The sequence below is a fragment of the Oncorhynchus tshawytscha genome, linkage group LG02 (genome assembly GCF_018296145.1).
Source record: "Oncorhynchus tshawytscha isolate Ot180627B linkage group LG02, Otsh_v2.0, whole genome shotgun sequence".
In the NCBI taxonomy this organism is placed as follows: domain Eukaryota; kingdom Metazoa; phylum Chordata; class Actinopteri; order Salmoniformes; family Salmonidae; genus Oncorhynchus; species Oncorhynchus tshawytscha.
This window is the reverse complement of record NC_056430.1, coordinates 45260476-45282669: the sequence shown is the minus strand read 5'-3', so window position 1 is coordinate 45282669 and position 22194 is coordinate 45260476. Positions and strand designations below refer to the sequence as shown.

The 22194-nt window shown below is 45.5% G+C and overlaps 1 protein-coding gene across 9 annotated transcripts in view; it reads right to left on the bottom strand.

Annotated features, from left to right (window-relative positions):
* The window catches only part of si:ch1073-335m2.2 (msx2-interacting protein), a 30374-nt gene extending 8689 nt beyond the window's left edge, over positions 1 to 21685 (bottom strand). For 2 of the 9 annotated variants that reach the window (XM_042299429.1, XM_042299431.1), the window contains exons 1-11: positions 21427 to 21685; positions 15180 to 15500; positions 11962 to 12447; positions 11527 to 11690; positions 11084 to 11284; positions 10775 to 10926; positions 10553 to 10678; positions 8727 to 8840; positions 8517 to 8630; positions 8322 to 8422; positions 66 to 8184 (exon numbers count right to left, since the gene is read on the bottom strand). In XM_042299429.1, the coding sequence (XP_042155363.1) occupies positions 66 to 8184; positions 8322 to 8422; positions 8517 to 8630; positions 8727 to 8840; positions 10553 to 10678; positions 10775 to 10926; positions 11084 to 11284; positions 11527 to 11690; positions 11962 to 12447; positions 15180 to 15500; positions 21427 to 21509 (9981 nt within the window). In that variant the 5' untranslated portion in view covers positions 21510 to 21685. Of the gene's footprint in view, positions 1 to 65; positions 8185 to 8321; positions 8423 to 8516; positions 8631 to 8726; positions 8841 to 10552; positions 10679 to 10774; positions 10927 to 11083; positions 11285 to 11526; positions 11691 to 11961; positions 12448 to 13401; positions 15139 to 15179; positions 15501 to 21426 lie in introns of those variants that run through there. The other 7 variants (XM_042299441.1, XM_042299448.1, XM_042299451.1 and 4 more) reach the window with 7 other exon arrangements.
* Between the last annotated feature and the right edge of the window lie 509 nt (positions 21686 to 22194).

The following is a 22194-nucleotide window of genomic DNA, read 5'->3' as shown; positions in this document are numbered from 1 at the left end:
CACGACCACATGATCATTATTAAATTGTGGAGATATAAAATGACATTGAATAGGGTTTAACTCACTAAGGCAGAAGTGATGTTGAGAGGTACCTGGTTGATTCCAAAAGGAGAGGTCTCAGTGATCTGTGAATGGATGGCCCGGGTGTTGGTGTAAATTCCTGGATACTCCGAGAAAGAAGCTCCCGTCCCCGATGGCAGCAGCTGCACCCTTTGGGGGGACGCCATGGCGGCCATACTTGGCCGAAACCCCATCATACCATCCTTCGGAGGAGAGTGTGGCCTCTTGACCTCCTGTGGCTTTGTGACATCCTTCTCGGACACACCTTTAGCCAGCAGATGTGCCCTGGGGGACATCGACGAGGTGATGTTGGTAGATGTTGAGGAGGGTGGGACAGTCTCTTGGATGTGTCCCTGGTGTGGCTCTGGGGCCGAGCGCTCTCCCTGAGGGTGGTGCATGAGCACACGCAAGTCCCTGGGCGACATGTACGGGTCCAGCTGCAGCCCGCTAAGTAGAGCCCCACGGGGATCCGGCTGCATAGTCTCTGCTTTCAGCTGTGTGGCAGATTGTCTCCCTGTGGTCTGATGGAAGCGCCTGGCATCGTCTTGCTCTCCCTCATGGCCCCTCACATTCCCAGGGTTAACCTTGAGGACTATGTCTCTGCCTACCGCCTGGGGCGAGGTGGGGCGTTGCTGGAGAGGACCAGACCAGGGAGAGGCAAGAGGGTCTCCATGCATCCCGAAACTCATGACAGATAGGGGTGGCGTGTTCACCCTGACCTCTCCTTGGACAAGGTGCCCCATGGGGATTGCTTGGGAGGCACGATGGGGTGACATCCTTCCAATGCCACCGTGAGCACTGTGAGGTTGCATGATGACAGACTGCTCAGGGTGGTGGACACTGGTGACATACTGCTGCATGGTGGGCAGGCTAGAGGGCAGCATCCCAGGGAGGCCTTTGGGAGAGGAGGAGCCGATGGGAGAGGACACTTTAGTGAACGGAGAATGTGGATGGCCTGACTTGCGAGGAGAACGGGGCTCCTGTTTGACCCCACTGAGATGTGAGGGAGTTCTGTCAGTGGCCGAACCGGGAACAAAGCCTACATGGTTGCCAGCCGGAGAGGGCAGGTGGGGGCTCATTGCAGGACTTATGGCAGAGGTCCAAGATGGTTTACACCCATCAGCGTTCATAGCGTCAGCCCCATCCACTTTCTTTGGATGCTTCAATAACATTGTGAACTCTGAATGATGGTAACCCATCACTTGTGGATTACCAACTGTCTGCTGAAGCCTCTTCACGACTCCTCCTTGAGGCCCTGATGGGTAGGGAGATTCTAACTTTTCCATACCAGTGTTTTCTTGTTTAATGGAGGAAACCGTTTGTTGCGTCTTAAGGTGCCCATGGTCTGTCTGTATTGGAGGACACTTTGGAGTGTTTGACTGGGAGTGGGTATACATCTCCTGTTTTATCTGGGGCATGGACACTAGCTGCTGAGATTCCATGTCAACTACAGTAGCTGGTGGGATCTGGCTGATTTTGGCACTTATCCTCTGTGGTCCCTCCTTGATCTGTCCTGAGTGACTCAACACCACCACTCCCTCAGAGGTATTCACCCTTAGACCTGGGCTGGAGCCAGTACCCAGACCGGAGCTCTCAACCAAGTACCTCCCAGCACTTCCACCCTCCTCGCCAACTGATGGTCCATGGTACGAACCACTGTCCCTGTCCTCCATGCTGGGCGGCCTGTATGTCTGCTTGAGAAGTGGCATGTCCACTACGGGATTTCTGTCAACTGACATATTAACCTTCTCCATGTCAGGTGGATTGCAAACACGACTGATAACAGAGGTGGCAGTGGAGGCAATAACAGAAATGACAGACTTTGACTCAGGGGATGGTAGTGAGGCTGGGGGCCGGACTACAGGCTGAGCTGGATGAGGCCTGTTGTCATTAAGAGAGGTCTTACTCGTCACAGCAACCATTGGGGTATTACTTTCAGGTAGGTGTGGAGGATCCCTAAGGGATAAGGTGCCCAAATTGCTAGGAACAGAACTACTGCATGGGACTGGGAGTGAAACATTTTTGTGCTTCATGAGAATCCTACGCAAGTCACTGTTGTTACGCTCAGTCTCCAAGGGCTCAGTGTCAGAGGGAATTGCTGGGTTCTCAAAGGAAGCTGCTGATGCTCTAGGAGAGGAAGGGACACCTGCGTCCTTGGACTGGTTGAGCCAATCTGGTGGGGAAACTGGTATCCTGCTTGGCTGTGTGGGCCTGATGTTTGGCCGGGTTGGGGGTGGAGAAAGTGAAGGTGAGATGCACTCAGGTGGTGGTGGTGGTTGTTGTTGTTGAGGCTTGGGGAGAGTGGGACTTTTTGTTTGGGGGCAGACAGGTTTCAGATGTTGAGGTGGAGGTTGCTCTGTAAGGACTGGAGGTAACTTCGATTCTTTAGGCATGTCTGTAGCCTTAGGAGCCAAATGCTCAGTTTTAGGCTTCCAAGAGGTGGTTGTAATGACACCGGCAGCTGGGGTTGAGGGAATAGTTTCTGGAACAGGCTGTGAATTGGAGGGTATGCTGTCTGATGTGATAACAGAGGTGTTCTCCGGTTCTGATGAAATTTCTTTTACAGTGTCCTTTTTGTTTGATTTTTGGCTCTTAGACCGTTTCGGTGTTTTAGCTCTGCCCTTAGCACCCTTCCTGGGTGTAGTTGGGAAAAAGGACTCCCCCTGAATAGGAGATATGTTACTAACAGGTTCAGCTCCCTTGGTCGGCTGGACGAAGGATGGAATCTCTAGGTCTGATTCCACAACAGCACTAATTACCGGCTCTTGAGGCAGAGGGACAGGTATATCCTCACCCATAATCGAATCAATGGCAGCAGCAAGTTCATACTCACTAGCAGGATTGGCAGATTTCTCTTCCTCAGTGTCAATTTTTAATTCTGCAGATGGTGGGGCAAGTGGAGTTGGTGACTCTGCTGGGAGGGTTGGGTCTGTCAGTTTAGCAATGTTCTCCACAGCTTGCTCAAGCTCCTGTTCCTGTTGTAGCAACGTTTTAGGATCTATTGGCGGCTTAGTTTCTGGTGTGCTCTCATCTTTATCCTCGTTGCTAGAACTCACATCTTTTCCTGGGCTAGACTCTAATAATGGGTCATTAGTAGATTCGCCTGGTTTGGTCTTTTTAGAAGAATCATCCCCATTTTCAGGTTCCTCATCCCCCATTTGAAGCAAATCTTTCACCTCAGTGACATTTAGTCTGATCTTCAGGTTCTTGAGGACAGGAGATTTTGGAGTCCGTGTCAAGCGTGGAGCTTTTCCTCTCCCACTCTTCTCCATTTTCTCCAATACAGGCTGTTCTTCCACGACTGGTGGTTCAGACTCTTTCTCGCCAAATTTAGTTACACTGGCTTTCTCGTCAACAGGGTCCTTTTTCTGCCTGTCTTTATCTCGTGATTTCTCTGTTCCTAGTTGTTGCTTAACATTCTCCTCTTTCTTTGTCACACCTGGTGCTACAGTATCTTCCTTATATGAGACAGTGCAATCCTGCATGGCCAAGCTGTCTTCTGTAAAATCCATCTGCTGAACATCTTCTGGTGGTTCAGTTTTGTCCCCCTTCCTACTTGATCCAGTCGCTATGGGCATGGGTAATTGACTCGCCAAAGCTTTATGACCATGAGGAGAATGTCTGCCTTTTGACACTTTTGAAATTCTTTCACTACTCTCTGATTCATTGGAGTCTGTATCCTTGGTCTCCATTTTCGATCTATCCCCTTTAGCTGTTAACATGTCCTCTCCTTGTCGCCGATTCTTAGGGGGACGTCCCCGCCTTGAAGTAATAGGTGCAAGGGAATCCTGCTCTAACGGTTGCTGAGGGGCTGCTTCCTTGTCTTTGTCTCCACCTCGTTTCCGTGCAGTGCGGGGTGACTCAGTTACATCCTTTCCAGCCCCCTTAGTGGCATCTTCCTCAACTGGGGTGGCATACACAGATTTCACATTTCTACGCCTTGCTCTTCCAACAGATATACTCTGCTCTGTGCCATGTTCAGGGTCTGCTCCATGTATGGGAGACTTGCCTGTGGATTTGGAATCTGAGTTTCCCTTTGAAGACTCTGCTCTTGGGGATGATGCACGTTTTGTGCGTTCACTCTTGCGGGTAAGCGGTTTCTCTGAACTAGTTGTTGAAACCAAATGAGTCAGTGGGACTTGAGTAGGAGACTTACTCTTTTTGTTCTTGGACTTTTGAGGTGGTGAAATTGACTCATCACTGGTTTCATTATCAACAAGCACCTGGGTCTGATTGAGTTCAAGTTTCTTTTCCACCTCTGTATGAGTGTCTGTATTGTCAGTGTTGGCATCATCTTTTGAAACCTCCATCTCCTCAACAGGGTTAGGTGGTGTGGAACTTAAAAATTCAGGTGGTAATTCAGGTGCCGCCAGCTCAGGCTCTGGTACAAAACTACTCACTGATGTTTCATGAAGGCAATCACTGCTGGAAGACTGCTCGGGGTTCAATATTTGAATATCCTGAGCTATATCTTCAGATTTCTCTCCACTAGGGGTTCTTTTAACTTTTCTCACAGAACGGATGTGCTCAGGGGCTACTAAATTAACAGAAGCAGGGGTCAACATCTCATGCGGAGGTATTTGCAGGAGGGGAGGGAGCTGTTCATTTTCTCTGTTTTCTTTTGTCAAAGGTTCGGGTGCAGCTGGCTCTGGACCCTTTGGCTCTGGAGTAAACAGGTCAGGTGTTTCCTTGGGTGGAAGGGGTGGAGACATTTCCTTGGGTGGAAGGGGTGGAGACATTTCCTTGGGTGGAAGGGGTGGAGACATTTCCTTGGGTGGAAGGGGTGGAGACATTTCCTTGGGTGGAAAGGGTGGAGACATTTCCTTGGGTGGAAAGGGTGGAGACATTTCCTTGGGTGGAAGGGGTGGAGACATTTCCTTGGGTGGAAGGGGTGGAGACATTTCCTTGGGTGGAAGGGGTGGAGACATTTCCTTGGGTGGAAGGGGTGGAGACATTTCCTTGGGTGGAAGGGGTGGAGACATTTCCTTGGGTGGAAGGGGTGGAGACATTTCCTTGGGTGGAAGGGGTGGAGACATGTGCTTGGGTGGAAGGGGTGGAGACGTGTGCTTGGGTGGAAGGGGTGGAGACGTGTGCTTGGGTGGAAGGGGTGGAGACGTGTGCTTGGGTGGAGCCATTTCCTTGGGTGGAAGGGGTGGAGCCATTTCCTTGGGTGGAAGGGGTGGAGCCATTTCCTTGGGTGGAAGGGGTGGAGCCATTTCCTTGGGTGGAAGGGGTGGAGCCATTTCCTTGGGTGGAGCCATTTCTTTGGGTGGAAGGGGTGGAGACATCCCCTTGGGTGGAAGGGGTGGAGACATTTGCTTAGGTGGAGACATCTCCTTGGGCATAAGTGGGGGCTGGGAAATCATGTGGTTCTCAGCAGGGCTAGTAGGTTTAGTCTCTGGATCCATGACCGGTTCTGAGGTTTTAGGAAACTGCAGAGGTTGCTGTTCTGCCTCCAGTGACTTCTCCACCCTATTACTATCTACAGAATCTGCTCTTTTTACTTCATGTAACTGTTGGTCTTTCTGCTGTTGCAGCCGCGTGAACTCTAAAAAGCGGCTATGGAAGAGGACAACTGGTTCTGTGTCAGGCTGCCCATCTGCCAGGCCTAGCTGACCAGTTTGTTGAGCCGGACTTTGCTCAGGGTCCTCATGCTTTCGCTCTAGGTGCTGAAGACGTCTTGAGTCCTGCTCAAAGATTGAGCTGTGTAGGAAACGAGAGGCAAACAGTTCCCTGCGTTCATGTTCCTCTGGCTTGGGCTTGGGGTCTTCCTTCCTGTCATCTAGTTTGTCTTCAGACCCACCACTGCGAATTTTCTTCTTCTTCATGTACCAAGAGGGTGTAGGCCGTGGTGCTGACTCAACCTTTTCAGTATCTTTCCTGCTGCGCAAACCTGCAAAGTGTGAATCATAATCCAAGAAAGACCAGTTGTCCTCCCTAGAGGAGGACAGAGACTTTGCTCGCTCTAGCAGGGCCTTGGTATCTGGTGTGATGGTCTGGTCAAGTGCAAAGGAGTAGAACTTCATCCTCTCCAAAGTGGCAAGCTTGGGGTCTGAAAATCTGTCCACTCGTTGCCCGTCAGAGAAAGGCATAGAAGTGGAGGGCATAGGAGAATGTGGTTTGTGCTCTCTATCCTCTTCGGAATCGGATCGTACTTCCCCAGGCTCCAAATCTTGCAAAATTCCATACTCCAAGCGCTTGCGATTGTGCGTATTTTTTCCAATGCCTCTAGAGAAGTTTAAGTCAGGTAAAAAATCTTGCTTGACTCTGCTCTCCCACTGTTTTTCCCGCTCTTCTTCACTAAGTTGTAAAGGAGTGCTTGGCTTGGACATTTGCGTTGTATGTGTCCTTTTGACTGCCAGCTCCAGGTCTGGGTGGCTTTTATCCTCCGTTTTAACCTCCCTGAGATGTGAAGATTCAGCAAAGTCCTGCTCAGCATGATGAGAGAAGTGTTGCAAGCCTGGAGAGGCAGTGTTGTGCCACTCAGGATCTTCACTCTTTTGCCGGAAGCTCCTGTAGACACGGTCCCCCCTCTTGGCACTGATATCTGCGTCAAATTGCTCTAGTTTCTTGAGTTTATGAGATGGGAAATGATCTGTGACATCTTGAGGTGGCTTGCCCACTTCATGTACCAGACTGCGGTGTTCCAGGTCCTCCGTTTCTAAGCCTTGTGGACTCCCAGCTTTTTCTTGTTTGTCTGGCTCTTGAAGCTGTTGGTGGAGCCTCCTTTGCTCCATCTGTTTGCGGTAACTTTGGGAGAGATCAATATCAAGAGGCTCTTCCTTGACACCCTTGTCATTGTCTTGTGCACCATATTTGAAAGGGCTCTGTGGATCTTGATTTCTTGCATTGTCTTGGTCCATGTTCCCATCATGGGAGAACCTTCTGGACATACTGTGGCGTTTTGAGTCCATAGGGTCCATGCTCCCCTCGGGCAGCTCTTCTTGTCCTCTCATTGCAGGATCCTGACCCTCTTTATGACTGCCAAGAAACACCAGTCTCTCTGATTTGGATCTTGAATCCCTCCGCTGTGAGTCTTTTTGCTGAGACTTTCTGTCACCATCAATATCTTTTGTAAAGGCAGTGCTAGCTCCAAAGTCTTGGGGTTGACTCCCATCCTCATCTTCCAGCCTTCTCCTCTTCTGTCGAATGGTTCTCCCACTGGCATCTCCAAAGCGCCTCTTTCTCGCAGCCAACCGATCAGAATCCACTGATGGATCTTTCCCATCATTTCCAGTGTCACATTTTTGGTGTTTTCTGGAACGTGTTTTACCATCCTTGTCTGCATTCTCACCTTTCCCCGACTCAAGCCTCTCACTTTTTACAGGCTCATGGCGAGAGGTTGACGTTGTCGGATCTGAAGGAGGGTCGTTGTCACCTTTATACCGCTGTCTGTCAAGGCTGTCCTGGTCTGACACCTTTCCCCTTCCAGAGCCTCCATCCAGGCTGGGTTCTAGCTCTGTCTCAGACGGTGGGATGCTGGGAGAATTCACCTTTGCTTTCCTTGACTTACTCTTCTCCCCTTTTTCTTTGTCACCTTTCTCCTTTCGTCTCCCCCGCTTGCTCTTCTCAGCCCCAGCAACACGCTCAGGTTCAACCAGGTGGATGTCTTTTTCCAACCTCTCACTCTTAGAGCTGGCTCCATGTTCCAAAGGAGGAGCCTTGTCAGTCTTGTCAAAGCGTGGTGGTGAGAGTGAGCTGCAACTACCACTTCGCTCAGAGGATTGACTGTAGACCCGTCGCTCTGGGTCTCTGGGAGCACGCTCAGATGGTGAAGGGGAGGCAGAAGGGGTGATCGGGCGCCGTGGATGAGAGGGGCTCCACATGCCATGGTCTGCCTCAAAGCGCTCCCGCTCCCTTTCTCGCTCCCTCTGGATGTATGTGTACTTCCGAATGTCCTGCTCAAAAGGATCTCGATAATCCCTGAACTCCCGGGGGTCTTCATGGTAGCGTGGGTCAAAGTGTTCTCCCTGGTAGTGCTCCAGTTCAGAATACCGCTCACGGCTGCGGGCAGGATAGTCTCTGCGAGGATCTTCGGGGTAAATGGTGCCAGGGGTGCGTGCATTCTCAAAGTAGGCTCTTTCTGCTGAGAACTCATGGTATGGAGGTCTTGGTCGTTCCTCTCTGTAAAGAAGGGGGTTGTGGAATAGGAGAGAGGAAAAAATAAGAACATTGAAGTGAGATCAAAGTACACCCGAAAACAGTAATTCAAAGTAATCCCTCAAATGCATTCACCTCACATAACAAAATGTGAACTTCACCTTCTTTCAGTTGGAATTTCATAGAAGTCTCTAATGTCTTGCCCAGAGGCCTGCATAGAGCGATAAAAAGCCATCTGACTCTCTTGGCTGGCAAAATCCACCTGCAGACAGAAAACAAATCAACAATTTGTCTCCTTTCATCTGGTTTACTGTGAAACTGTCAGTCACGAGTAAGTCACACTCGTTTAGTCATACCTTTATTTTGTTGCCGCCAATCTTCCAGCCTTTGGTCTCCCTGACAGCTGCCTGTGCAAAATCTGTGTTGTTATACAAGATGAGAGCCATCCCCTTCAACCTGTCAAACACCACCTATAGGAAGAAAAGGGAAAATCATGTTTAGAATAACATGTCTAATAGAATGTCAGGGACCTAAAAAAATATTGGGGGGGGGGAAAGAGTATGGACCTTGACTACATGTCCATAGCGGCAGAAGTGACGTGTGAGATATTGCTCTGTGATGTTGGAAGCCAAACCGTCCAGCCAAACACATGTTGTGGGCATACTCTTCCCAAAACCCAGCTGCAAAGGAGACAGAACCAGACAAGGATGAAGAAACAGGGAAAAAATATTGCTAAGGTTACTTCATTATCACCGAACTCAATTCCTTTTGTACTAACAGAGTGCATTTGGAAAGTACTCAGTCTCCTGGACTTTTTCCACATTTTATGTTACAGCCTTATTCTAAAATGTATTAAATAGTTCCCCCCCCCCTCATCATTATACACACACACAATACCCCACAATGACAAAGCAAAAAATATTTTTAGAAATGTTTGCTATTATGTTCAAAATTAAAAACCGAAATATCACATTTAAATAGGTATTCAGACCCTTTAATCAGTACTTTGTTGAATTACCTCTGGCAGCGATTACAGCCTTGAATCTTCTTGGGTATGACGCTACAAGCTTGGAACACCTGTATTTGGGGAGTTTCTCCCATTCGTCTCTACAGATCCTCTCAAGCTCTATCAGGTTGGATGGGGAGCGCCACTGCACAGCTATTTTCAGGTCTCTTCAGAAATGTTAGATCGGGTTCAAGTCCGGGCTCTGGCTGGCCCACTCAAGGACATTCAGAAACTTGTCCCGAAGTCACTCCTGCGTTGTCTTTGCTGTGTGCTTAGAGTCATTGTCCTGTTGGAAGGTGAACCTTTGCCCCAGTCAGAGCTCCTGAGCAGGTTCTCATCAAGGATCTCTCTGTACTTTGCTCTGTTCCATCTTTCCCTCGATCATGACTAGTCTCCCAATCCCTGCCTCTGAAGAGCATCCCCACAGCAGGATGCAGCCACCACCACGCTTCACCATAGAGATGGTGCCAAGTTTCCTCCAGATGTGATGCTTAGCATTCAGGCCAAAGAGTTCAATCTTGGTTTCATCAGACCAGAGAATCTTGTTTTTCATGTCCTTTATGTGCCCTTTGGCAAACTCCAAGCAGGCTGTCATGTGCCTTTTACTGAAGAGTGGCTTCCATCTGGCCACACTAGCATAAAGGCCTGATTGGTGGAGTGCTGCAGAGATGGTTGTCCTTCTGAGGGTTCTCCCATCTCAACAGAGGAAATCAGGAGCTCTGTCAAAGTAACCATTGGGTTCTTGGTCACCTCCCTGACCAAGGCCCTCTCCCCCGATTGCTCAGTTTGGCCGGGCGGCCAGCTCTAGGAAGAGTCTTGGTGGTTCCAAACTTCTTCCATTTAAAAATGATGGAGGCCAATGTGTTCTTGGGGACCTTCAATGCTGCAGAAATGTTTTGGTACCCTTCCCCGGATCTGTGCCTCGACACAATCCTATCTCAGAGCTCTATGTACAATTTCTTCAACCTCATGGCTTGGTTTTTGATCTGACATGCACTGTCAACTGTGGGACTTTATAGACAGGTGTGTGCCTTTAAGAATCATGTCCAATCAACTGAATGTACCACAGGTGGACTCCCCTCAAGTTGTTGAAACATCAAGGATGATCAATGGAAATCAGATACACCTGAGCTCAATTTTCGAGTCTCATAGCAAAGGGTCTGAGTACTTATGGTATTTGTTTTTTTTAAATATTTTTTTTTATAAATGAGCATGTGTCAATATGGGGTAATGTGTAGATTGATGAGGATTTTTGTTTTTATTGAAGACATTTTAGGATAACGCTGTAATGTAAGTAACAAAATGTGGAAAAGGGGAAGGGGTCTGAATACCTTCCAAATGCACTATACATAAGAGTTTAGGGCAATATAGATTTACGAATAATACCTTGAGCCGGTTGCTCCCCAAATACTCTCCATCCATCTTCTTTATAGCTTTGCAGACACTGACAATATCAGAATACTGCACAAAGGCGTATTGAGGAACACCATTAACCTTTTTAATGTCAATATCCTGTGGGAGGGATGACAAAATGGATTTTTTTTAAAAATATTTTTTAGAGGTGACATTTCACTTGCATAACCTTTCAGTGGCTAGTAACACACATACCACAATCTCTCCAAAGCGCTGAAAGATATCAAGTAGTTGTTGGTAACTGGTGGTCTTCTCCAAGTTGCCGATAAACAGGGTCCTAGTCGCCTTGGGGTGAAATTCATCAATCCGTCCATCCAAAGGCCTGAATTCATTCTCGCTCTCTGTTTCTGAGGGAAAGACTTCTATTACAATCACCAAACAAGACAAGTACACTCAACAGTAGGCGAATGACAATACACATCATTAGTATTTAAGGCCCAAGCTCAAATAATGATTGTTGAAATGTATTACCACATCTGTAATTCAATCTAAAACGTTGCATACCAGGGCCGTTCCAGGCAGAAACCTCGATCATCATGCCGAAGAAAAGCTTTCCTTTGGAGACGTTGAGGGCTTTCTCTTGGTCTTCCTGCTGTCTGAAGAACACCAGACCATATCGGTCCTCCAAGGCCCCGTGGATCTGCACGGATGTCACTTTCCCATGTTTCTTGAACTCATGGAACAGTCCATCTTTTAAACTTGTGTCTGGAGAGGGAAACAGACAGTTAATTGACAGGTCACGCAGCTGCATTGTTAAGGACAAAAATTAAATGTTATTTATATGTTGATAATCCAAGTGAGAATTTTTTTGATAAGCTAGCTCTACAGCTCACCGTAGCAGAGGAGGTACGCTATTTATTAGTGACCCCCTTCATAATGTCATGGTGCACAGCAAAGTGCAGCCAGAATGCATGTTTGTGTGTATACTGCTAGCTAGTGGTACTCGCCTGTGGAGCGCACTGGTAGGTTCTGCACCCGGATGCCAAAGCTTCTGCGTGGTTCATCACCTTCCATTACCATAGAGCACGGCTGAGAAGGGGGTGCATGTGTAGCAGAGGACTGAACAGAGCGTGCATGAGACCCATCACTTGAGCTGCTGTTTGAATCGCTGCTGCCAATCGGACAAATGTGAGATAAGAGGGAAATGTTCAGAGGGTCTTCAGCTAACATTACTAAATAGAGGGTACGTCTGTATGCATCTCAGATCAGTGAAATTCTCTCCATAATCCTACAGTCAAGCAATGTATTTTAAACTCTTTTACAACTGGGTAAATTGAAAGTTCCCATTTCTTGCACACATGTCTACAACACGGGCTAATTGACTGAATTGTGCTCCATCCATAACAAACAAACATCGGCACCATCACAAAAGTACATCCTACCTGCCACTGCCGGTACTGCTGGTGCTGCTGACAGAATCAGAGCTAGAGGACCTACTACGAGACCTAGAGCGTGGACCTCTACCTGGGGAGAGGGGGGCTCTTTTGGGGGAATGGGGGGCTTTGGGCGTTTGCCCCGTGGTCCTTTGCGGGGAGGGGTGTCGAGATTGTGAAGAATGAGATGACCGACTGCGGCGATGGTAAGTTCTGTCAACACGACGCCCTCGGTCATCTCGATAGGGGTCACGCCGCGCAGCACTAGACAAGGTGAAGGGATCTCCTCGGATCCTGGACTCAAAATGAGGCTCCGGGGTTTCAAAGCTCCCACCCATAGCACCGGCACTTCCTGGCCCAGGGCTAACTCCAGCTGCAAACATGGTGCGATCGCGGTAATAGTCTGCGTTGTAGTGACGCTGTCTATCAAAAGTGCCACCGCGCTCATGGTGTCCATAGGGGCTGTGATCATATGCACGCTCCCGGCTCTCTGAGCTGTTGGAAGACACATGCAAAGGATGGATAGAGAGGGAAGAGAGAGAAAGAGGGGGAGAGAGTCTGTTATTGTGACTCCAAAAATACTTATAGAAAAACTTGCAGATAACTATTGGACAGTTCCAATATACAATGACGTTTCAAATAGGCAAGGGCACTGTTAAAACGTCAACTTAAATACACAAAAAAAACGGAATGCTGCGGAGCGCTGGTTCTATAGAAGACAGTGGTTTGTGATTCCATTAGGAACAATAGAATACATTTGGTCAATTCAAACGATGGTAGGTAGGTAGTACATTTTACTTCATCCTTCTCTAGTATTTATGCTGACAGACAATAGCTTGTATATGTTAATAAAATGGGGGCAGATCTGTTCTGATAGTGGCATAGAGCAAGGTTAGGTAACCCAAGGACATGGAACCAAATATAAAGGCCATGCCAAAACTAAAGAATGCATCTACACACATTATGAGAATTTATTTTCTTTTGGCTAAACGTAACACTACCACAACCATAATGATAGGCTGGAAAGCTACTGAACTCTACCGTTGACTATAATCATCTGGAATCTGTGTCACATCACATTTGGCAAATCCTATTCCCTCAGATCAAATACCACTTCTGAATCAAGTAAGAACAGGGGGGTCTCTTAGGTGAGGGAAATGCTGGCGGACCTGCTGGAGCTGAACTAGCCTATATTAAGACACCTAGTAACTAGGAGGAGCAAAAGCATAGAAGGGAGAGAGAAAGACAGGAGAGGGAGGGGCAAAAATAAGAGCGAGAGAGCAAGGAAGACAAGCCATTGGCACAGATGGTGTCTGCAGAAGCCCCCTGGCCCAAGCAGCTGTGTCTTTTTCACTAAAAGCTCTAACAATTAGTGCAGGAGACGAGGAAAGAGACATGGGTGCAAATCTGGGTTAGGAAAAGAGATGCAGAGGGCAGGACAATACCAACCTTTTCCAAAAGCGGTAACCGAACCTATAATCCCAAATACAATCTAGGAGGACAGAATGGTGTGAGCAGGATTTTTTTTTTTTTTTTTTTTTTTAGAAAAAAAGAGCAAAAATGTTTATTTTGTCATCATGCGTACAGTCTTCGACGTTCGAGAAGAACAGCAGGTTAGGTAGGTATCTGAGGTATAATCCGTAATTTCTTAATCTCTTTGTTTGATGGAAAAAAGAAGAAAACAAAATAACCAAAGCAATGGATTTCTTATGACAAATATTGATGCAGTAGTAAAGGTATGATTTGAAAAAAATAACAATGAGTCACACATAGCAGTGCATTCCAAAATTAACACTAGAGATGGACCAGACTGAAAATATGTCCAATTTGCTTATGGTAACCTAGTATAAAGAAGCAAAAAAGCATGAATGGTCTGCATACTACTGTCCAAAAGAGAAACCGGTATTATTCCTCTTCAAAACTAGGAAACCAGTTTGCATACACTCCTGTAAAAAAAACAGTATCTTCTCTCACCAAAATGCATGGAATAATCCTAGTCCACTGCAACATAATTCCTTAAAATAGGCCTTTTCCATATCCCAAAGGCAAAATAGACTTTCTACTCCCATCACTTTGTGTAGACGACATCCTCTTCAGTCTTCATTCGATTTTCGCTGAAAATGCTGATGTATCTATTCTTTGTTCGTAACCCAATCCAAATATTGATGCTGAGAGGATATACAGCTAAATCCACACTGGAGCGGAATAATCCAGCAATGGAAATGCAGTTACACATGTGTACATCCTATACCCAACATCCTTACATCCAATACAGGGGTTACATCCATTCTTCCATGAGGCAGGTACATCCAAAATGCATGTCTTCAGTTGTCTTCGTGGCCATCGCTCTCCCCAAAAATATTTCCATGGAATTTCTTGATGAGTGATCTGTTACTCCTCAGTTTCTCTTTAGCTCCTTTTGATATAAGCACCTTACTAAATTACAATAATACCCTGTAAAATATTGTTTCCTTGTCTGAAAATGATCAATTAGCGATGAATGATGTACTGATGGGGCACTGTGATGACTGATGCCTAGCCAATTTACATCCTTTCAATGACAACTTACATCCTTTGGTCCATGATGTTATTTAAATCCAGACAAGAAGCAGACATCCTTGGTTTGGAGACATCCAGAAAAATAGTTTATGTCCAGCAGTGGGGGAAAAATGCTCTCTGTCTTTTCTGATGTATAGGTCCATTCATAAATGAACCTGTCCGAAAATAATTCTCAAGAAAATATAGGGGTATTAAATCCATCACAGGCAACGATTTACTTCCAAGCAACGACGATCCCAGGTAAATTGTGGTTAGAATCCATGGTTCGGAAAATCTAATTACCCCCAAAAATTCACCAGGATAAATTCCAACAAATGTGATATATCCAAACTCACCAGGATATTCCCCACAGGTGTAATATCCAACTTGAAAGCAGGATACGTCTCACACAATAAATCCGAAATTTTGAATGATAATACCTCATATCCATACCTTTAAATGACCAATAGATTTGCATAAATATTTCACTTAGATCCCGCGAGAAAGGACAGGTCTGTGCAGATGGAGAAGGGCTCGTTTCCTAGGTTACCTTAATATGAAACTGTAAGGAATATATTCTCCTTGTTCTATTAATAACCCAACAAGGAAATCATGTGATTGCGGGAGAAAACTTTTTTTTTTTTTTTTACTGACACCCTGATCCCTCAGAGGTGACCATGTCCACTTACCCATCTCTTATCCGTTCATAACGCCCCTCTCTGGTGTGAATGGACACTGGGGGGCCAAACACTGGACCCACTGCCCCCCTAGAGAATCCTGAAACATCCCGCCCGTGACTGCTCGAGGGGGGGTTGTCATCAAGGCCCCGAACAGCACTAGGGACAGACCCAGGTTCATTGTAGTCAGTGCGCAGGTCCCTGTCACCCATCTTGTTGACAGCATTGTGAGCCTTCTGTGCACTTTTGATATCCACAAAATCCACAAAGGCTGCCACGCCACCCTCCGACCCACGCTTCCGCAGGACCTTGACGCTCTCGACGCGTCCATAGCTGAGGAGCAAGAACAAAAAGGGAAGAGACGTCACACTTTATTGAGAGGACTATGTACGTGTCTCTTCACTCATGAGCATAATCATCAGTTGGAAAAACATAATTAAACAGCAAAGGAAACACAGGAGTCTGCTTTTGCCAGCCAATTAGTTAAATTAACATTAGTGGAGGGCCAAGCCTTTTGTGACCTTGGTGTTGTAAAAAATAAATAAAACAAAGGAATAATGTCTTTGCTCATCTTAAAGGCCCACCACAGCGCAATTCTGTTTTTCCTGTGTTTTGTATCATATTGTACAACAGCTGATGAAACTAACGCTGTCAGTGTGAAAATTGTTGATCAGTGTTATTCCTGAAAGTTGCTGTATTTTTAACCCATCTACACAGAACCTTCTAAATCAGTAGGTTTGCATGGGCGGGGGTTTCGGCTTTTCTATGGTGACATCAACATGTGGTCAATTGGTTAACGGCCTAGTAAAGTCAAAAACTAGAATGTTTTATTTACATATCATTTTCCACACTGAGGTTGGAATAATACTGTGAAAACGATAATGCCCTTTTAGTGTAAGAGTTATCTGAAAACACCACTTGAAATTTCAGCCTGTTTTGGTGGGATGGGTTTTGGCCTTCCATGGTCACATCACCAGGTGGTAAATTATTTAATAGACTAATAACAAAAGAAGAGTTCAGATCCTCTCTGCCAAATAACAGCTAGTTTTCCCCTCCCCACTCTGAATGTCCATGCAAAATTTATGCTTGAGAAATAGGTTTGCTAAAAATGCAATTTTTGCCCATTTGAATAGAAATCTATTTATTGTTACCCAGATATAATTTTATATTGATATAAAAACAGCAGCATTGGGCCTTTAAAGCCCACTGAAGATAGTATCTTCTGACCGGGGGAGTATTGCTCTAAATATTAACATGCATCGTTCATAGCAGTGAGAAACAAATTTCAAAAAACAAAAGAAAGGTTCATCCTTTAGAGTCTAAGTAATATAATACAAAAGATCCCCATAAAATCTGTCAGTTTAAGTTAGAGATAGTTGTTTTGCATGCGCTGCGTCTCAATCCACCACATCCGCCTATAAAGTCGCCCTTCTACATCTGAGGTGGAAGGTGGCCGAGGAACAGACGTGTTTGTCAGACCACAAGACATGCTGAAAATGTGTCAACTCATTAAAACGGCTAGCATTCCAACGGTTTGACCGAGAAACACGATGGTGTTCTCTGTTTTGCGCTACGACCCCCCTCAAGTAACCAAGGGACCTGTCTGAAGTCGGTAACGCTGATGTGCCAACTAAAGTCTGTAGCGCCCAAACCATTTGGGCGTTCTCAGTTTTACTCTATGGCCACCACGTGTCACTGGACTCGTATGAAGGTAACCCATACAAATGAATGGAAGTATGGAGGTAATCTTATGCCAACAAAAACAGGTTAAATCCTGAGCTTTCTAATATTTCCTAGATAAAGGTCAGACAATTCAAAACCTTACTCCCTATGATTTTTTACTTTCTGCAATTTATGAATGTGTTATTCAATGTGTTTCTATGGGTTATAAACTCAGCAAAAAAAAGAAACGTCCCTTTATCAGGACCCTGTCTTTCAAAGAGAATTCGTAAAAATCCAAATAACTTGCAGATCTTCATTGTAAAGGGTTTAAACACTGTTTCCCATGCTTGTTTCCCATGCTTGTTGAACATGCACCTGTGGAACGGTCGATAAGACACTAACAGCAATTAAGGTCACAGTTATGAAAACTTAGGACACTAAGTGACTCTGAAAAATACCAAAAGAAACATGCCCAGGGTCCCTGTTCATCTGCATGAATGTGACTTAGGCATGCTGCAAGGAGGCATGAGGACTGCAGATGTGGCCAGGGCAATAAATTGCAGTGTTTGTACTGTGAGACGCCTAAGACAGCGCTACAGGGAGACAGGGCGGACAGCTGATCGTCCTCGCAGTGGCAGACCACGTGTAACACCTGCACAGGATCGGTACATCCAAACATCACACTTGTGGGACAGGTACAGGATGGCAACAACAACTGCCAGGGTTACAACAGGAACGCACAATCCCTCCATCAGTACTCAGACTGTCCGTAATAGGCTGGACTGAGGGCTTGTAGGCCTGTATGGGCACAAACCCACCTTCGCTGGACCAGACAGGACATGCAAAAAGTGCTCTTCGAGTCGTGGTTTTGTCTCACCAGGGGTGGTCGGATTTGCATTTATCGTCGAAGGAATGAGCATTACACCGAGGCCTGTACTCTGGAGCGGGATCGATTTGGAGGTGGAGGGTCCGTCATGGTCTGGGGCGGTTTGTCACAGCATCATCGGACTGAGCTTGTTGTCATTGCAGGCAATCTCAACGCTGTACATTACAGGGAAGACAACCTCCTCCCTCATGTGGTACCCTTCCTGCAGGCTCATCCTGACATGACCCTCCAGCATGACAATGCCACCAGCCATACCGCTCGTTCTGTGCGTGATTTCCTGCAAGACAGGAATGTCAGTGTTCTGCCATGGCCAGCGAAGAGCCCAGATCTCAATCCCATTGAGCACGCCTGGGACCTGTTGGAGTGGAGGGTGAGGACTAGGGCCACCCCCGCCCCCCAGAAATGTCCGGGAACTGGCAGGTGCCTTGGTGGAAGAGTGGGGTAACATCTCACAGCTAGAACGGGAAAATCTGGTGGAGTCCATGAGGAGATGCACTACAGTACTTAATGCAGCTGGTGGCCACAACAGATACTGACTGTTACTTTTGATTTTGAATACCCCTTTGTAGTCAAGTCTGTGGAACTTGTTCAGTTTATGTCTCAGTTGTTGAATCTTATGTTCATACAAATATTTACACGTTAAGTTTGCTGAAAATAAACAGTTGACAGTGAGAGAACGTTTCATTATACTGAGTTTAGTAGTAAAGTCCAAATTCAATATTTTATCAAATAATTATCATATAAATATATATTACGGCTTAGACTTTTATAGTTTGTTTTACTTTATAGGGTTAAGAGTTCCCACATAGTCATATCTTAAGTTACACTGCTTGTTAACGAAAGACAGACTGAAGACATAGGCAGCCACCTGTGCTACTTATCCATCTAGCATGCTCAGAATACCGTAGCTGGGTAGGAAGTGTAGTCCGTCAACTGAGACACACAGCTTGTGGATCTTTGCAAAACTGCTACAGTAGGTGTATCTTTTTTATTTGAAAGATTATTTCTTGCTGATGTGAAAGGAGAAAGGGGCATATCAGCATATGTTTGGAAAACGATTAATAACATTTCTAAACGCTAAAACACAGTCGGAATTGTAGTTTACATGGAGCCAGCCGTGAAAACCCTAGGTACGGAAAAGCGTTTGAGAGCTACACTACAGGCTTTCTTTAATATGAATACATTAGTGAGCATGTCTAAAAGAAGGTGCTCTTCAGTAGTTGTACACTGAAACACTAGATCCTTGTGCAGGTGCACACAGTGCTCATGTTCACTGAATCTGGCGCTTAGCTGAAAGCAGTGCTTGACTTGGGCCAGAGCAACATACCGGCACTTCAAATGCCTGGGGAATTGCGTACTGGCTCTTCTATAAAAGTAGTTTATCGCCGGCCCAGATTAACAGAGACAAAAATGCTTGATCAAAGCAGAATCTGCACTGAATAGCAATGCAGTGGGCATTCATTTCCTGATTCCGCCTTGTTCAAGTTTATTTGCCACTGGTCTGTGAATCTGTGTGTGACAGTAGGCTGCTTGAGATTGCGCAGACTGAAAAAACACCAGCCTGAAAGCGCTGTTCCAAGTTGAAAAATTAGGGTTTGAAAGGTCGCCAAAATTTGTTTAATAACTTTTGCTAATGTAATTAATGAAAGCATACTTAAATATTATCAATAATTTAAAAAATCTACATGTCAGCCATGATCTTAATGACCCTTCAGCGCGCGTCTGTGTGTACCAGTGCGAGGGGACTGTTGCCCGAGAGAGCGAGCACAACATTTCAGCAGCAAGTATAAAATAAACAGACTAACTGGGTAGTCAACTGTTACAAATTATGTTTTGAATTATCTGGCTAGTTAACTATAGCTAACTAAGCATTACAGTCCTAGTCACCTTTCCACCTGCACTGTAGATAGGCTAAATAAATCTGCACTAATGGAAAGCTGGGATTCCCCCTCTATTAAACAGTAGCCATGTAATTGGACAAAGTAAAAAATATTATATTAAAAATAAAAAAAGACAGACAAATCTTGCTGTGCATAGATCTCCCCTAAAACAGTAATATTTGAGTCTTATATATTAAACATGCCCAGTTAGATACCTTGTTTTGAAGTAGCCATTTGAGGTGGCAAGTAGCCTAGTGGTTAGAGAATTGGACTCGTAACCGAAAGGTTGCAAGATTGAATCCCTGAGCTGGCAAGGTAAAAATGTGGTTCTGCCCCTGAACAAGGCAGTTTACCCACTGTTCCTAGGCCGTCATTGAAAATAAGAATTTGTTCAACTGACTAGCCTTGTTAAGGTAAAATAAAATAAAAAATGTGATCCCTGATTCATTTAATGCACAAATCATTTTATAAAGACAGAAGAATTTGGCTGTAATTTTGGGTGGCAACTAGGTGTCCAGACTTTTGTTCATGCCCTGATCTAACCACATTGTTGCCTAAACAGTGGCTGCTCAACAGGACCTTGATGAAGGAGACTTGTGTGTTTCTGTGCTGGATCAAAAGCCAAGCCTGCACACCCAGGAGTTGTCCAGATGGAGGGTTGACCACATTTTGATAGCATGTGACGAACAGTGCAGTTCTACTGTGTGTGTGTGTGTGTGTGGGGGGGGGCTAAGTGCCTTGATCAAGGGCACAACGGCAGGAGATAGTTGGCCTACATGGGTTCAGACATAGCAGCATTCCAGTATCAATAACGCCTACTTGTTCATGTAGGCTACAATAACAGTCATGAACATGTTAAACGTCATGGGAAATGTGTATGAACCCTTAAGTGAATAATCAGGACTCTAAAGCATATTGTAATTTGTGAATATCGTTGAAAAGTCGAACGGACCAACTTGGAGAAAGACAGCCCCCGCACTTATTTAATCCCAAATCAAGCACAGACTGAAAGCTAGTTCCAAGAACCTAGGCTGAAAGTCGCGGATCACGATGTATAATTTTCAAATTACCTTTATCATAATCGCAATCTCCCTGCAACTTTTAGTTGTCGGACGTTGGAGGATCCAGTGCGATTGATGGTAGCCGATTTTCGGACGATATGAACAGCGGAACATTGCAGGGAATACGTGTTGAATTATGCATTAAACGAGCAATAGAAACATTAAGTCCATATGTTAAGCGAGGGCTTTCATATTTCACCTTACTGGCAAGTTGATCAACTCGCCGCCAGGCAATCAAACACCACATATTTCGCTAGCGAATTATGCTAGCTATCTAAAACGAAGCTAGCTTCAGAAGAACGTGGATAAACGATGCATTTAACGCAACAGTTTGATAACCTTTCCATTATTAAGTAATCCAACTAACGTTGTAAATGCATAACTAGTAGACGAAGTGTCTTAACACATTTTAATAATAACATTAGTTAGCTAAATACCTAGCTAGCATGTTAGCTATCTTTCATGCTTAACTAGTCAGGCATGATGTAGACTGTAGTTACCCATCAAGTGAGCGACGACAAAATGGTAGCTAACTAGCGTTCAGTGGCATTTCAGTTTGCTGGAATCCATCAAATTGTGACTTTTTATGCAAGCGACACGCTGTTATGTGTTGGTTTAAAAATATCAAGGGCAAAGCAAAATCTTCCAAACAACAGAGGCCGTTTGGTGTTGAATGTAGATGATGGCTAACGTTAGCTAGCTCAGCTGGCTAGCTATTGGACATAACGCGCGCTACCTCTCCATAACCCTCTTGCGTAACATTAACTTACCGTTTAAAATGTTCGACAATTTTCTCCTCTCGAACATGTTCGGGTAAATTTCCCACCCAAAGGTGTCTGGTTTCCCGAACCATACTGTACGTTACTTTCCCCCTTCATACATATGCTCTAGCACGTTTTAATCCCCGCTGGTCGGGAAATCCGCCTTACAAAATGAACGACGAGTGAGTCCGTGTAAAAATGATCTTGGCCTAGCTCCGTCCCAATCCATCCGAATGTGTGTGTATTCTCCAGAGATAGGGTGCGAGCTGCGCGCTTCCCTGTGACGACGGCTTCGTTTCTCATGATTTGCGCGCTCCCGAGATCATGCGACAGCTACTCAAGGCTAGAGGGTATACGGTTTATGTCAACTTGATTTCTTAACTTGTTTTTTGTTGTTGTTGCATTTAAGATAACCCTAACCCGTTTCCTAACCTTAACCTAATTATCATAACCTGGTACTTTTATTCTCCTAATCTGCCGCGTAAATTATCCTAACCTCCCATGAAAAGTACATTCTGGTCAATTTTGACATAAACTGTATACCGTCTAGACAAAAGTCGAAGCAGTCCTATTTTGTATTTTTTAGGGGTCCTTAAAAGGCAGCAGCAGCTCTTCCTGGGGTCCAAACACATGAATGAACTTACATCACGCATAAAACAAACTATAAAACAGTACTTCATGTAACATTATTACACCACTACATATCTACAATACAAAATGTATAAAACCACCATACAACAATTTTACAATGTAGGGTGTGTGTCTGTTCTATATAGT